Below are 17,936 nucleotides of genomic sequence, written 5' to 3'. Positions count from 1 at the left end.
TTTGGTTTGGTTTCTAATCTGAGCACTATAGACTTATACGAGAGTCCGCGCACATGCAGAAACCATTCGGTCGCCCATTCGAGCAACTTTTAAGTTTATGTTTTGACACAAACTAAACGATCACCTCAAACCAATTTCTTAGTTTGTGTCACAAGGAATTATAGGTAAATGCGCGCAAATTCAACTAAATCGTTGAATAATTTTCTTTAAGTGCAAGAGAGAAAAAAAATTAGTAATGTTTTCCTTTCACAAAAAGTTCTGAGGGAAGAGTACCACCTTACATCACAATTTTTACTTTCATACATTGATTGCGAAAATTAATTAGTTGATTAAACCCATACAAAATGTCTGTATCCTACTATGTTTGTATAAGTGCATTTCAGTCGAATGATTCTTTAAAGTGTGAAGAGGTTAGTAGGATACTTCCAGGCGAGCAGAATAATATATCCTTCTCGTAAGTTTGTTTTCATAATTCAATTTGTTACTTATTAAACGTCAAATGTATTTATGCAGTGAAAGGCGGTGGTTATTATTATTTGTAACTCAAAACAAAACATATTTTTTATTTTCAGATTCTTATGTACTTCAATCATATCGAAGTGCGTCATCGTTTAAAAAATAGAATAAAGCGTAATCCCTCTTCAAACGGCACAATTATTTCAAATGGAATTTTGCCTCTCAAAAATTGGAATGTTAAGAGTAAAACAACGCTGTCACCTTCGAATGATATTAACTAGACTAGACATAAACAACACTGCAACGGGAAAGCAGCCAGAGGACCAGCAGTATCAGGAAGAGGAGGATGCTATGATGATCCTAATTGGAGCAAATCTTTATTCGAAGAGGTTCCTCTACACACAGCCTGCCTAACATATCTTGGATTTTACCTGCTCATGATATTGGGCTACATCAATCAATTGTGTGTGTGACCCAAAAGTCGCGAAAGAAAATAATCGAGAGGTAAGATGACGATTTGAATCGATTTGAAATCCACGAACTGACTGAGTCTGAAACTAGATTTGTTTTCAGGGTTATGTTACGCTTTACGATGCCTTCGAGAGCATCTAATCACGCTATATCTATATCTAGCTCGAGATTGCTGAAACCCACCGATTTGCAGTGTTCCTGAGGCGGAGGTAACCCTCAAAGTTCTCATAATCAAGGACTACGATTGGACATTGTTCACTGGAACAGAAACACGATGTCTGAACTTGAAGTAGAACTACTTGGGAAAAGAATCATGCATCGATTATACTTGGCATTCGATTGTCAGGAGCCACAACAAAAGCATTCAGACACAATAACATGAAAGATCTGGACAGTGTTCTGCGACAATGTATAATTAATGGTGAGCCAAAAACAGGCAAACCATGGAAAAAAAATGTTGATTATTGTCGAAGGTGTTTTTGTTTGATTTAAGAACAATTAAAGTGGTGATTCTCATCGGCTTTGTTGATCTTTTTGATGATTAAATGAAAACCGTTTTCATCTGATTTTTCCCAACGTTTCGAATCATTGAAGGTGTTTTCAGTATGGAGGGTTTGATTGTCTGTGTTGTGTATGCCAAAAGCAAAAAAAAAGAAAAAGACACCCGTATAATATCAATATGTGAACTTTATTCGATGGCTGCTAAAACAAGAGAGGGCCTTTTACAGATTCCATAGTTTACAGATTGTCTACGCCACCTGTTTAACAAGTGACAGCTATATAAGCTGTGTTCATATTCTTGATAGCGGTGGGTATCCAACAGTCTGATTGCCTGAGGTAAATGCATTAATGAAGAAATACAAAGCTTATTTGAATTTGGATGCGGTGCATAGTGTGCACCGGTTAAATTGATGAAATAAGTGATTCAACCATGAGATCCTAATTTGATTACTTATTAAATTAAAAGGAATAAGGTCATTTTATAATTCGTTAAATAAGAATTTCATTTATTTGAGGTATGAAAAGGTATAAGCATAAAGTTAGTTACTGAAGACATATTATATTTAGCATCCATCAAAAATGGCAGTGTTAAAAAAGGAAACCAAAAAAAGGAAAATCGCAGTCGTCTAGTAGCCACAATTTTGTTGTGGGCATTTTGTTTTGAGCCAATTTGTAAAAATCCATTTCCAGAAATTTGTATTGACTTATGATATTAAAAAACAAAAAAAATATATTTTATATAGTTTTGTATTCCAACAATATATCTACTCTTTTCTTTCATAAGCAAAAGAATAGGACAGATTTGAAACAATTTCGTTTCGTGTATATGAGATAGAAAAAGTGAATAAATGTTTCCTGTGTATTGGTTTATTTCGTTGAATACCTTTGGAGTTGCTTATTTGCGCGATGTTTGGGCAACTAACAATCGAACTATTTGGTTTCGAAAAAGTTGCATCAAGAACGTAACATTTAACTCATAAAACATTAGGTTTTTGCGAGCAGTATAACTTTTTAAAAGAAATACTCATTTTATTTCCCATTTTATTTTATTATTTTATTTACATAATATGAGTTGTAAGAAAACTTTGGGCTGTTAGTTTTTTCTTTTAAGCCTTACGTTTAGTTTATACAGTTTTCAAGCACATCCTTGATACAATTTTAAGAATTGAAATCTAGAATTTGAGAAATTCAATGTTGATTGTTGTTAACTATTGAACTCATAGAAAATTAATTATTCGTGGCTTGTATTTATAACTAAAGTATAAACTGCTTATAAGGACAACAAAACTGCGGTTTATAATAGATGCTATCAGCTGAAAAAAAAGATAAAAATAAAAACTGGAAAAACAAGGATGACAAATTGACCTGTCAATGTTTTCCCGCTGCTTTGTCAAATGCCACTAGCCGAATGTATTGTACTTACAAATTTTCTACTTATTCATAGACGTCATGTCAAAATTACAAATACATCCATAAAGAAATTAGTTTTAGAGATTTAATAGTACAAAACTTGTTTTATCTTATAATTGATTATTTCTAATAATAACTGTGCTTATTTTTCTCATTCAATTTTCTAATTTACAAAGAAAACTCCGCTCTGGGCAAACTGAAAGCTTTTTATTTTCATCCATTTTATTATTTTACTGTCATCTCCATCGCTTATGTTATCATCGCAATTTTATCATTTTGCGCCAGAATGTGAATTTGCTGCGGACAGAAAGTAATGGACGCGCGTCGCTTGTGTTCAGCAACTAAGAACTTGTGATAAAATATTTCCTTGCAAAGATAGTTGTTTCTATTATTTCCCAAAACAGTAACTATATTTATCACTTTTCTTCAAGCACAAAACTGAACAAGTTTTATAGCTTCAAATGTCTCAGTCTAACATGACCGAAGGGTAAGATAATGTAGACAAAATGGTTGTTAATTGGGAATTTTTTTTATGTATGTTGCACTGTTTTTCTTTTTCGATAATTCCTTCTCCATTTTCCTATTATTCCTCATTCTCATATCTTTCTTATTACTTGAGTGTAGTATTGTAGAATGTGGAAGTTTGTATGTACACAGTGTGTATTGTAGATTGTAGAACATCTTTTTCGGCTATTCGTTCGAGTTTTTCGGATACAAATATTAAACAAAAATGAAAATTTGAAAACGAAACCCATTTTTCTGGTAAATTGACCCAAATTAAAAAAAAGTAAAGTGAATAGTTTTGAATTTTTGTTATAATTTCTACTTAAGAAGTGTATCTTTGGAAAAAATCTTACGTCTCCCATCTTTGAGTTTTGTGAAGAAAATAAGTATCCCTATTGACTCTCTCTAAATCTTATTAGAAAACCATTGGTATGAAAAGAATAAATATATGTAGCTGTAGCATAAAAGAAAATATGGACGTTCGGAAAAATTCTGAATTTGTTCTAAGTTTTGTTATTTTTATTTTAATGGTTTAATAAAACAGATATTTTCCATGTTTAAGTTAAAATATGTAAAGTGAGTTAAAATAAACCTTCAAATTTCTAATGAATTCGTTTCTAAAAACAATGAGATCGCAAAATCGATATTTTTTATGGGGATTTTCATGATTGGTGGTGTTCTGTTAATATATTTTTATTGATTAAAACAAATGTTTCGCCAATAAAATGGTAAAACCTAATTTAATAAAGGAATTTGTATACTACACCGTTTCCTAGCAAGATTTTTCTCTGAGAATTGTAACTTATTTTTTTTTAATATTCCGTTAAAGAAGGCTTATATTTATGTTGTTAGAGTTGTTTGGGAGCGGGTTTGGGCGAAATCCTGCATTGCGATCGCGGATGTTCATATGTGCATTTTCCATATGTATTAATGTAGGAGTAAGAACCTTGAGGGCTAAGTAATATTTTTGTTAGTATGTACCTCATACAAATTGCGCGCGAGTTTGAGAATACTAGTTAAAAGTTTATTAATCAGCCTTCAAAAAGTAGTGTTATTAATTGTGCAATTGTTTGTTTGTTTGTTTGTTTGTTTTTGAATTTCAATATTAAGAATTGCAAAAAAAAAAATTCGCTTAGTACCTTAGTTGTATCTTCCTTTGAGTTTGGATAAATATTGTATTTTTACGTTAGTTCTAAATCAACAAACTGTTTTAATTTTGCATATCGTATGTCTAATATAAGCCATTCATAACTAAGGATTTTACCAAATTAAATTAACATGTTCTACTAGGTGATACTAAAGTCTTGAAGTAAGTTACAAGTACAAGTCACTGTTTTTGATTAATTTTACAAACAATACCTATACTTTGAATACATTTAACATTGAGAAAAAAATCATTATTATTTAATTTACAAATAAGCCGCATTATTAAGAAATAAGATTTGGATTTTACTCTCACCCGAACGTTTCGAATCAAAAAACATGCAACCTTAAAAGCCTTAAGAGAAACAAATTATCATAAACAAAATTTGTTCCCAAAGTTTTACATTGTTTATAGAAGTAAATGTGGACGATTTTACATTAAAAGTAAACGCTTAGAGTTTGGATTTGTTTGTACATTGAGCTAAGCTTTAAAATTTACAATGAGGAAACACAATTCATAGATAAATATTTTCCTTTTCGATTTTAACACACATTTTTTTGTAAATTGTCCTTTAACTGTACAGGCCTACAATAAACTTTTTAAAGGAAGTACGAATAGAGAGGTCCGTAAGAGGGTATACCCTTACACAAAAAGAGGCTGGGTTGCAACCCACACTGATAACTTCCCATCCCGTCTGTTGATTTGTCTTGCTTAAAAGTTTATATTTATACTCGTATAAATTTTTACCAAATTTGCATACTATTTTATGAAAAAAACGGACTGTTGGATTTTTAAATAAAAATAACTGAATATCGAAAAGAATATTTTCTGTGAAATAAAATAAGTTTCAAGAAAATATTTGTAATTTTTGAAAAGCTATTTGAGTCGAAAGTAAATTTTTACCAAGTTTTAGAATTTTTTTTTTAGAGTTTTATTTTTTTGTAAAAAAAACTATCAATTCGATTTTTTTCAAAATTTTATCGAATGTTAAAAACAATTTTTCTTATAAGATAAAATTAGTTTGAAGCCAATATTTCAAATTTTTGAAAAGATATTTTTACCAATTTTTGTGAATTTTTTTTTGGGTTTTTAATTTTTTTTTACAAAAACTGTCAATTCTATTTTTTTCAAAATTTTACTGAATGTTAACAACAACATTTTTTAAAAGATAAAAGTAATCTATAGCCAATATCTACAATTTTTGAAAAGATATTTGATTCGAAAATCAATTTTTACCAACTTTTATAAATTTTTGTTTAGGTTTTTATTTTTTGCAAAAAAACTGTCAATTCGATTTTTCTCAAAATTTGTCCTAATGTTGAAAACAATATTTCTTATAAGTAAAAATTAGTTAGAAGCTATTATCACAAAATTTTGAAAAGATATTTGAGTCAAAAATCAATTTTAACCAACTTTTATTCGATTTTTATCAGATGTCAAAAACATTATTCTTCGTTGCAAAAAATTGTTTAGGAGATGAAATCATATTTTAGTCGTACAATTTTGGAGGTGAAATTTTTTTTTTCAGTTTTTTTGATTTATAAAAAAAAAGAAGTTAAATATATTTTTTCAAAAAATATAATTCTTTGATACCTATCTCTTCTGGTTCTTGAGCTGTGGACAACGAAAAAAACGTCGCGAACGTACAGCTGTCAACAAAATAATAGCAGCGCTACTTTTTTCTCATTTCTTTTTATCATATCTTCTTTGTTATTGCTTTTTTCTCTCTAACTTTAGCTTTTTCTGAAACACATATTCTACGCTTTCATTATCACCATCAATCATATCAATATGCATTATATCAATAAAATAACGGCACTTTTTTTCAAAAATTCTCAATTTTGGACACACAAAATAATAGCAGCGTTAATGCATAAAATAGTTAAAATCAATAAAATAAAGTATAATTCAACTAAAAAAGTTAACAAACAGTGAGTATTTTCTGCAAATATCATTTTCTGTTATTTTGCGAGTTTTTTTGTTAAATTTATTAGACAGTGTGACGAGAAAAACATTGCAGTCAAGAGCTACGCCAAATCATACGCCAAATGAGGAGCGCCGGACAATCGTACAGGCAAATCGAAAAAATTTGAACGTTTCTGTAAAGCTGATCCATAATGCCATCAATTTTGTGGAAAAAGTGGAAACCAGAGGTCGAAAACGCAAATTGGAGGACGTGGACCATAGGCAAATAGTCAAAATGTTAAAGAAAGGCCCCTTTAAATCAGCTGTGGAGATAAACCAAGAGCTCGAACTCAATGTGAGCGATAAGACAGTGCGTCGCACTCTTCGCACAGCTAATTTGAAGGCATGCCACCCAAGAAGAAAGCCACTTCTCTCCAAACGTCCTCTGGTTCAACGCCTTGCTTTTGCAAAAAAGTATGGTGGTTGGACACGAGAGAAGTGGCGGAACGTCTTGTTTTCAGACGAAAGCAAAATCGTTCTTTTTGGTGGCATTGGGTCTAGAAATTTTGTTTGGCGTCCACCGAACACAGAGTTCCAACCAAAATACACCATGAAAACAGTCAAGCATGGAGGCAGCAAAATTATGGTTTGGGGTTGTTTTTCGTACGATGGTGTTGGGCCCATAAAAAAATTGATGGCATAATGGATCAACAAGCGTATGTCCAAATTTTGGAGAAAGTGTACTGTTTTACGCTTAAGAAGACATGCCTCTCAGATGGGTCTTCCAGCAAGACAATGACCTAAAGCACACAAGCCGTAGTGCGAAAGAGTGGTTCCCGCGTAAGGATATACAGCTCTTAGATTGGCCAGCGCAATCTCCAGACCTGAATCCCATTGAGCATTTGTGGGGGATGTTAAACGTGGCGTTGGCAAGCACAACCCCAAAAATCAGGCAGAATTGTGGACTGTTCAAAGTGTGTGGAGGCGAATACCCATAGAGCGGTGCAATAAACTGGTGACTTCAATACCATGAAGATGTGGTGATGTTATGAAAGTGAAGGGTTATTGTACAAAATATTAATATGTTAAATAAATTATATTAATTATAAAATTTGGTGAAATTATTGAATAAATGTTAATTTTTTGAATATTTATAAAACTGCTGCTATTATTTTGTGTGTCCAAAATTGAGAATTTTTTAAACAAAGGGCCGTTATTTTATTGATATAATGCATATTGATATGATTGATGGTGATAATGAAAGCGTAGAATAAGAGTTTCAGAAAAAGCTAAAGTTAGAGAAAAAAAAGCAATAACAAAGAAGATATGATAAAAAGAAATGAGAAAAAAGTAGCGCTGCTATTATTTTGTTGACAGCTGTACGTACACACGCACGCACAGACATCTTTCTAAAAATCTTTTATTTCGACTCTAGGGACCTTGAAACGTCGAGAAATGTCAAAATTTTCAATTTGACAAATCGGACCCATTACAATAACTTCCTATGGAATTTTATAAAGGATTTGGGGCGGGTGCGAGGTTGGTTATACCAATGCAAGGATTCTTTTGCATTTGAAGATTCAAATCATTAATAATTTTTGTTTTTACAAAATATTTATTATCTAGTATTTATAATGCAAAACAAAATTTATAACAAAAACCCCCACAAAAATCAAGTATGACATCACTAAAACAAACAAATTGCGAATAAATTTCAAAGTAAACTATTTTTGCGTGTGTGAAGTGAATCTTTAAAAATTAATTTAAAAAAAAAAAAAAACAAATAAAAGTATCCTCACATTAAAATTACGATATTTATTTATTAGTTTTAGTCACAAATCTACCCGTGACCCCGTGTTAAAATTCCTTCGCCTTTAAAGGCAAGTTAAGCTAAAAAAGTCGGTATAGTTTAAATGCATCAATAGCTGAATGTCGAAAAAATGAATGGCTCAACTTTCCATTACCGCAGAACGAATTTGGACTCGCGATTTTTTTATTTGATAGGTATGTTCAAAAAAATAATAACTACATTACATCAATTTTTTCAAAGTTCACTTTTTTACATATAAATCACGCACAAATTGTTGTTTTGACATTTATTCCCTGTTTTTCGTTCAATGTTGCTTTTTTTTGGTGGGATTTCTTTGATTTTGGTGCTCAAATGCAAAAAGTACTTTGCATATAATCAAACTTGTACCCACCCCAAATCTTATAGTGATCCCAAGCAGGGGGTTGCTTACATTCCTAGTTGTTAGTACGCAGTGCTATCAATTAAAAAAAACTTGTGTCAGACTAAAAAAATGCAATACAAAAAAGTGGGGTTAAGTCCGAAAAAGAAAATATTTTTTTATATGACTTCAAGTTTTTTCCTCGCCTTAATAATATTAAAAACATGTTCTATTGAGACCCCTACTTAACTGTAAAACAAAAATCAGAAGGAAATTCGTGTTGCGGTAATGGAAAGTCGCCCCAAAAAAAAGAAATTTTTCACTAAAGCAGAAAACAAAAATAGGATTAGTTTTAAGAATGTTGACAATTTATTATATAATGACTTAACTTGTAGCAGAAACTTAATGTTTATTACTGAAGTTTTGGTCTTATATTATTTAAATTATTTTAACTGGTATTGGTTAACACAGTCAACGACATAAATCTAGCGTGCTAAGTTTAAATAATGTTTTATTTTGTTTTGTTATGAAATTAATTTTGGCAATGGATTATCTAGCACTAAGAAACTTGTGACCTATATAAGTTTTCATTTAAAATAAATTAAGACATAAAAGATTCTGCAGGAGCTTACAGTTCTACAATTGTCATTATTAAATACAGATTCTGCTTTGTATACTTCCCTTTATAATTTAGCGAATCAATTTCAGTTCATATTTTATTTTTAACAAAATTATGAATACAAGTGCGATCTTTGTTGGTTCTTACTCTTTTCCACCATGTACTACAATTAATGGGACTGGTATCATTGCATATAATGAAAGCTTTTTTCATATTGAATTTAAAAATGAGGGGATCCTTAAGAACACCCTGAAACGTGGTAATACCTAGCTTTCTAACTTTTTTTACTCTCCTCTTTGTTCCGCCTGTTACTAAAAAAGGTGAATTCTACTACCCCTCTAACGTGTGATTGCACTCACTTTCCCTCTTTCCAAGGTCATGAAAACGATGATTATAAGCTTAAGAAATGTCTCTAACAATGGAAGCTTCCTTATAACCGGCAGTATTGCTTAGTAGCGATAGGTGCACTGGTTATCTCATCGTTTATCTCACTGAACAGTCGAGCAAATCTTTATATCGTTTCGGAGGAAGTAAGATTATTGCAATTGATATTTCAAAAGCAATTGATAGAGTTTGGCACCAAGCTCTCTTATCGGAAATGCGTGCTTTTGGTATTGATGAATCTCTTCTTCGATAAATTAAAACTACCTTTCTTACCGCTCAATAAAAGTTTTGTTGGATCGTTTCAAATCTGAGACTCAAACAATGCTGGTGTCCCACAGGGCTTCGTTTTGTCTCCGACTCTCTTCCTCATATTCATAAACGACCTCTTGTCTACCACTTCTAATAAAGATGATAGTACCCTCAGCTTTTCATATTCGTTTTTAGATTCACATCCTTTTCCTTCGGATGTGGAACTTCAACGGCAGCGTATGATAAGCGCAATAAAATCTGATCTTGGCAGCATTGTCCAATGGGGAATCAAAAACCGTGTAGAATTTAATGCTTCGAAAACTCAATGCTGTCTCCTATCTATGAGTAGAACTTGCATCAAGGAAACTTTCAGTACTCAGTATGTGTAACACAGATCACCTTTTATAGAATGATCACATGTTTGATATTGCCAAAAAGCTGTTAAGTGCTTAAGATTTCTCCGATGGTGCAAGAAATTGTTCACCCCTTCTGACCTGCACATCGAGAATGCGGAATGCTTTTGTCAACTCTGTTTTTCCCTCTCATTTTAAAGTTTTCAACTTTAAAGCCAATGTGTCCCAATATCTTCTCTGACATCCTTCCTTATTTTTCTGAAGCTCGCAAAATGTACAGGCACTCAAGGGGTTATTACCTTTTGCGTGTTGTTTTGCCCGTCATTGTATTTACATACATTTACTTTACAATTTAAAGTGTACTGGGAACACCTTTATCGGCTTCACCCATATCTGGGAATATGTGGAATACCATTCATTTTTTGTTTACTTTTAACCGTGTTTTTGGCTATGTAGTTTTTTTTAAGTTTACGCCACAGGTAGCTGCACCAATTTATCCAATTTGAAAATTTGATAAAATGGAGACAAATTTAATTGTATAGGTGATTTTTATCAGATTGTATGGAACGTAAAGAAACGTGAAATTTCATATTTTTATAATATTAAACAAATTTGACATTGATTCTGAATTTGGTGGAGACCGTTTAAGTCATTTTTGTCTCTGTTCAATTCTTAAAGAGCATTTACTGGGATAAATGTGTTTGAATTAGAATAGAGGGATGGGTTCATTCATAATTTACAAAATTAATTTTGCATTTGATACTTATTTTACCTTTGATCGTGAAGGTCCATGAAACCCGAATTTAATTATCAAGTGTTATGCATTTTAACCTAGTTTAGTGCACTCACTGAAAAATTAAGTACGTCTCTCAATATATATTAATCTTTGTTTTTACTAAACTTCCGCATGAAATTAAATAATGTGGACCGTCTTCACAATGCTTCCTACTTCACGTTCATCATATTTATTTAAACTAGGCTATTCTTCTCGCTTCCAATCTGACTCTAAAATTCTTTGATTTTTTTTTTAACTTCATAAGTATTAAATTATTTTAGGTTTATGAATTCAAAAAGTCGTGATAAAAACGAAAATAAAGTTCTTAACAATTACTTCTTTCTATTCAATTATATTTTCGTTAAAAATGTATGTATTTTGTGACTTGTAATACCAATTAAGAACATATAAATACAAACAAAATGTTGTGCAGCAGTTCATTGCACTATTCCCAAGTGTAATTATTATGCTTATAGTAATGTACTTCCATCAGTACAGACCCAGTACGACGGTATAAAAAGTAAAAGATATTTAACACATAGACAAAATTTCGTTCACATTCACTTACATAAGAAACGAACACTTTTTCTGTTTCCTCTTCATTTCCATTTCTCTTGACCTCATTCTATTTAATCACATGGTATTTGTCGTTACTGTAGCTCTTCATCTTCATCCATTACCATTGCAATCAAGCCTTCTTCTCGGAGACATGTTCTATTTCAGTTTCAGCACACATCATCCATGTACTCCATATTTATTCTCGCGGAATATTTCAAACTCTGAAGTTGCCCTTTTTAATGTTGTGTTGTTGTATCACTTATTGTTTTATGTATACGAGATTGGAAAGGTACACACGTGCTTACAAAATGTATTTATAAAGGTCAACGGCCTTGTTGCCGTACTGACAACAAAGATTTTTTCTTCCATTTAATTTGTATCAAGCAGTAATGTTGTTGTCTATATATATAGTTTTTGTTTGATCAGGTATTTATTTTTGAAGAATATCATCAACCGCTCCAATGTGTTGTGTCTAAAAAATCAGTATAACGATCTGAATTTTGTTGAAAGAAAACACCATGATTTGGTTTTGATTTTGGTATGTACAGTGTCGATCATAAGTCAAGGTACTCAAAGTGCTCTTATTACAAAATTTGAAAGAAAAGAAAACTTAAGCATCAAGTTATTTATAATGAGAAAACCTAATTATTTGTTTTACAAATCAATCAAAAAAAATAATGAAAAAATTAGTGCAAAAGTCTAGATAGTTCTGCACTTTACGAGTTTTAACTGTTAAAATTTATAACTGTCCTGTGGCTTTGTTTTTTTTTTCGTTTTGCATGCATTTTCTCCGTGTACAATTGCAAGATCGCTCCAGAGATCTGGGTTTAAGTCGTGCACACCTGGTAAAAAGCCGTTCGTTAGTAAAATAAATAAAGAAAAAAGAGTGAACCTGTACGTATACAAATAAATTTTAGGACAAAGTAATATATTTAACGAGTTGAAGTTTAACATTTTGGCTAAAAAAAGAATTAAAACTGTAAAACACTGGCGGTGGTGTAATGGTATGGTAGTGTCATCCTGTGATGTCGGGAATTTGAAAATTAATGAAGAAATTATAAATAAAGAGGTATATTTAAACATTTCAAAGGAAAAGAAAAACAAAGTGCAGAGAAACTTGGGACCGTAGACACATTTAACTTTCAAAAGGATAACGGTCCCAAGCATAAGGCTATAGATGTTAAGTTGTGGGTCACCTACAACACGCCCCATATGCTTGTTACACCCCCAAAAGTCGAGATCTTAATCTAATCAAACGTTTATAGGATGTCTTATTATTATTATTATTATTCCAAGCTTTATTCACTCATTAATACTTTAAAATGTACAATAATTTTATAATAATCATTTGATTAAATATATTTACATTACATTTAAACAAGTATGTGTACGTAAAATTAATTAAATTACAAGAAACAAATAATTCAATAAAGGTTTAAAACTAATTTAAATATATACATCATTTGAAAAGAGAGGTATAATTTTAGGTTATCTGAGCATAAGCCTCCCCCAGACTTCTCCATCTTCTTCTATCTAGTGCTTCTCTCCAATAAAGTGGGCATATTTTTCGGATGTCATCCTTCCAGCGTTTATGTTGTCCACATACGCTTCTTTTGCTTTCTAAGGGTATCCATTCGGTTACTAATTTTGTCCATAGATTATCAGGTGTACGTATTACATGTCCTGCCCATTCCCATTTGAGTTTCTTAAGCCTGTGTCTAACGTCTTCAAAATAAGTTTGACTTCTTATATTTTGATGGTTAATTTGCTGGGCAATATGAACGTTCAAAATAGCTCTCTCCATTGCTCTCTGACATGATTGGAGTTTCATTTCAGTGTTTTTCGTGACTTGCCAAGTATGGCACCCATAGGTGAGGACTGGAAGAACTGTTGAGTCAAACACATATTTCCTTGTTTTATTCTATGCTTGACGTTCCAGAACTGCCTCCAAGCGTTCGTCATTCGCTGCTCTATATCCTTTTTTTGTTTGTCTTTGAATGAGATAACCTGACCAAGATATATGTAGTCTTCAACGTATTCTAATATATTGTTATTAACACTAACTGGATCATAAGCACCATTTGTCATAATTTTAGTTTTCTGTTGATTTGTTGACAACCCAATATTTCCGCATTCCGAGCACAGTTCGTTCAGCATCGTTTGAAGTTCTTCACTGCTGTTTGCGATAATTATAATGTCATCGGCAAATCGGAGGTTTGAGAGACATTTGCCATTTATGTTCAATCCTTTGTCTTCCCAGTCTAGCTTTCTAAAACGATGTCTTAGAGAAACGGGAATTCATAGGGCCTATATGACAAATCGTTACAAAGAGGTTATTAAGTTCAAATGTTTTCCCACAAAATATTAGGTAATCATATTCTTAACATAAGACATTTGAAACGGAATTAAACTCTCTTCCTACCAAGACTTTTTCACTTTTGTTTTTATGAACTAATATTTTTATTTAAACTTTTTTAAGATCCTTGAAGGATATTTTTGTTTTTCTTGTATTAATTCGTTTAGTAAACTTAAACTTGAATATATAAAAACATAAATTGAAAATTTTGTCTTAATATCATTTATACAACTCATTTATTAAGAAAAACCACACTGGTACCATAACTTTTGCTCGGCACTGTATGTTCTTTTTATTCGTAGTTTAATGGCCTTAGAATTATTATAGCGAAATATTTAAATACAAATTATAAAATGCATAGTAAATCAATACATTGAATCTGTTATTGAAATGATTGCTCTGCGTTCTTAATATAAAACCTTAATAGTGGATAGTTTCATAGATCAGGTATAATATACAATTAAAAATAAGAAAAAACTGCCTACAAAATGTATTCAATTAATGCTTAAAACTTGTAGAACATACATTTTATGAAGAAAAAATTTATACAGGCAATCATAGAAAGCACTAAATTCTGACAAAGCCAAAATTTGAAATTTTTTTAATACCTAACAGGATCTAAAGGTCATAATTCGAAGCAAAAAATGTAGGTATAGGAGGTGTATCGTATTGTCTCCATACAAATTGTATATTTTAAAAAAATCAATTATTTTTACAACATAAGGAGTATGTGGTAGTACCCGTAGCGTGGTGGTTAGTGCGTTGGACTGTCATACAAGGGGTCTTGGGTTCAATCCCTGCCAGTGCTTTCTCAAATTAGCCGTTCGAATTCGGCATATAAACTGTAGGTTCCTTCCATATCTGACAACATTACTCGCACACAGGAATGGTTGAGAGTTGTAAGTCACTAGGCCCCGGTTCTTTATGGACTGTTGCGCCACCTAATATAAGGATCATTTTTAAAATTATTCGGTGAACTACCAAAATTAATTTATTTTTTGGAATTGGAATTTTTCATATAATTTTCCTGAGTAAGCAGTATTTCAGTATGCAATTACCCACGAAATATAGCGCTTTTTCAAATGGCGGTTATAAAACCATAATATTATATAATTTTAAAAGTTAAATATTGAGTATAAATATAATACTTAATCAATTAATCAGATAAAAATAAAATTCAATAATTTGCTTTAGAATTATTGAGGATAAGAGTTACGATTTCCATGTATTATTTTGATTATAGCAAAAAAACAAAATTTCAATAGACATTCGGTCAATGTGGTGGTGGAGTGTGTTGGGTTTTTGGACTGCATGGACATCTTGATGTAGCTCGTAAAATTCACGATTAAATCTTCCCTTTATTTTTTTACTCAATATTTATCAGTGTCAATTCACATTTTTAATTTATCGTCTACTTGTTAGGGCACTTTTTCTTTTGACGAAGGAGGTTTGAAACTATTTGTTTAGCTAAATCGATGTAGCTAGCGGTTCGCTAGGTTTTGTCGGATTTCCACTTAAATATCGTTCTTGAAATTCAGGTTTGTTCTAAGGTAGATGATCTCCTTGACTACCTTGAAATTACTGCTACCATCAGCGACGTGTTGTCATATGCGGGGGACAGATGAGGCTTTGTTAATTTTCATTCACTTCAAGACCTTTTTTGGCTTATTTAATGCTTTTTGAACAGCTCTATTGGAGAGTACAATGTAAATGTTAATGTTAATGTTAATGTTAATGTTAATGTTAATGTTAATGTTAATGTTAATGTTAATGTTAATGTTAATGTTAATGTTAATGTTAATGTTAATGTTAATGTTAATGTTAATGTTAATGTTAATGTTAATGTTAATGTTAATGTTAATGTTAATGTTAATGTTAATGTTAATGTTAATGTTAATGTTAATGTTAATGTTAATGTTAATGTTAATGTTAATGTTAATGTTAATGTTAATGTTAATGTTAATGTTAATGTTAATGTTAATGTTAATGTTAATGTTAATGTTAATGTTAATGTTAATGTTAATGTTAATGTTAATGTTAATGTGAAAACTACGCCTATAGAATTTGATTAATGATTATCATTCGAGATTATTCTATTTTCAAGAACATTGACTAGCAATAGCGCGAAAACAACTGCTTTGGAATTCAATTAATCATGTTGTTATGTTTTCACAAAACCAGCTTCCACTTTTGAGATTTTACGAATGTTTTTAATTCTTTGCTTACATTCTTAATAACTTTTTTCAATAATTTGGAGGTAAAAGTGTTTGGAAAATAAAGCGGATCCCTTTTATCAGCATGTCATAATAAATGCACTAGTTTACAACAGTCAAAGTAAAAAGAAAAAAAAAACAGTTTTAAAACCAGATAGATTTGAAAGCACTAGGGAGAAAATGCAGAAAATGATCGAAAGTTAGTCGGTAGTTGCGTGGAATAAATACTTTAGTAAATATTGCTTAAGAATAACTACAAAATTTCGTAGAGACTTCAGTTGATTGTTATATTTAAACTACAGTTGATTATCAATTGTGAAAAACATATGTATACATTCTCCCTTTTCTTTCTACTTCAGATAAATCACCTTTAAGAAAACAATACATCCCGTGAAGAAATTTATCTTCCAAACGCCATCCGATAAGACAAATCATATTTTGGAAAGAGAAGACAATAAGCCTTTCTGCTTATACTTATCTTTATTTATTTTTTGTTTTTACATACATTTGGGGAAGGCACACAATTTATTATACAATAACGTTTACGGATCCGTTTGTTATGAAGCGAGCAAGATAAACATCTGAAGAATAGGCCAGAATGAAGGAGATGGTCGGTGGATGTTGTGTTTGTTCAGACGAGCGGGGATGGCCAGAGAACCCACTTGTATATTGCGATGGCCAAAATTGTACAGTAGCTGTACATCAAGCTTGCTATGGAATTGTGACGGTTCCAACCGGACCTTGGTTTTGCCGAAAATGTGAAAGTCAAGAACGCCCGGCTCGTGTGCGTTGTGAATTGTGTCCGTCCCGCGATGGAGCTCTTAAACGCACTGATAACCAGGGCTGGGCACATGTTGTATGCGCTTTATACATACCAGAGGTACGATTTGGAAATGTCACAACAATGGAGCCGATCATTTTGCAATTAATCCCATCAGAGAGATATGCAAAAAGTAATTGTAAATTTTCTATCGTGTTTCCAAAAATTAAATTTGATATTCATATCTTTTCAGCTTGTTATATCTGCCAAGAGATTGGAAAGCCGAATAGAGCTAATGTTGGAGCATGCATGCAATGTAATAAATTCAATTGCAAACAACAATTTCATGTTACCTGCGCTCAGAGTTTAGGTCTCTTGTGTGAAGAGGCTGGGAATTATTTGGACAACGTCAAGTACTGTGGATACTGCCAGCATCATTATAGTAAATTGGTAAGATTGAACCCTACGAACTGTAAACAGAACAGAAATATTATACTTTAATAATAATACAAAAATTATACTTGTATGCATGATACTTAATATAGTATGTTAATTCCAAACGGTATGTCGATTCCCTTGTCGAAGAGGATTAATCGTTACCTTAAATTTAAGGCTTGGGGTTGCATTCATTTTTCAGTCCTATGCCCTAACCTCCATTCTACAGGCTTTAAGTCTTTTGTCCAATAAATACAAATTTAATGATAAGACTCATTTTTTAAAAATGCTCAACCCAATCAAAATATAATGATAATATAATCAATATTTTGTATGATATTGTATAGTCATAATGCTATGTTTCCTAAGTTCTGTTTTTTTGAAGCAATGTGTTTAGACTACTGTATCAAACAAATCCTATACGTCATAACACCGTTTTTCAAAATATAAGGATAACGAAAAAACATGTTTATTAAGAATATTACCAAAGGGTGTCCGGCAGAATATTTTCAACTGTGAAATTCTAATTAACAAAACTAAATAATTTGTATTTATTTTTATATCCATTAAATGAAGAGTATAATAAATTACAAAAAAATGAATAATAATACATATTTTTTGAAAATGACATGCTCTAAATGATGACAGTTTTTTTTAAATGCACAAAGATTGCAG

General features: G+C 31.4%; 1 protein-coding gene across 7 annotated transcripts in view; it reads left to right on the top strand.

The window, feature by feature from the left end:
* Positions 1–3,457: 3,457 nt before the first annotated feature.
* The window catches only part of LOC129943443 (protein AF-10), a 46,767-nt gene continuing 32,288 nt past the window's right edge, over positions 3,458–17,936 (top strand). For 4 of the 7 annotated variants that reach the window (XM_056052897.1, XM_056052898.1, XM_056052892.1 and 1 more), the window contains exons 1-3: positions 3,458–3,600; positions 16,426–17,019; positions 17,080–17,276. In XM_056052897.1, the coding sequence (XP_055908872.1) occupies positions 16,665–17,019; positions 17,080–17,276 (552 nt within the window). In that variant the 5' untranslated portion in view covers positions 3,458–3,600; positions 16,426–16,664. Of the gene's footprint in view, positions 3,626–3,662; positions 3,772–3,795; positions 3,919–16,425; positions 17,020–17,079; positions 17,277–17,936 lie in introns of those variants that run through there. The other 3 variants (XM_056052895.1, XM_056052894.1, XM_056052893.1) reach the window with 3 other exon arrangements.

The sequence above is a fragment of the Eupeodes corollae genome, chromosome 1 (genome assembly GCF_945859685.1).
Source record: "Eupeodes corollae chromosome 1, idEupCoro1.1, whole genome shotgun sequence".
In the NCBI taxonomy this organism is placed as follows: Eukaryota; Metazoa; Arthropoda; class Insecta; order Diptera; family Syrphidae; genus Eupeodes; species Eupeodes corollae.
The sequence above is the reverse complement of the archived record's forward strand: the minus strand, read 5'-3'. Positions and strand labels throughout refer to the sequence as shown.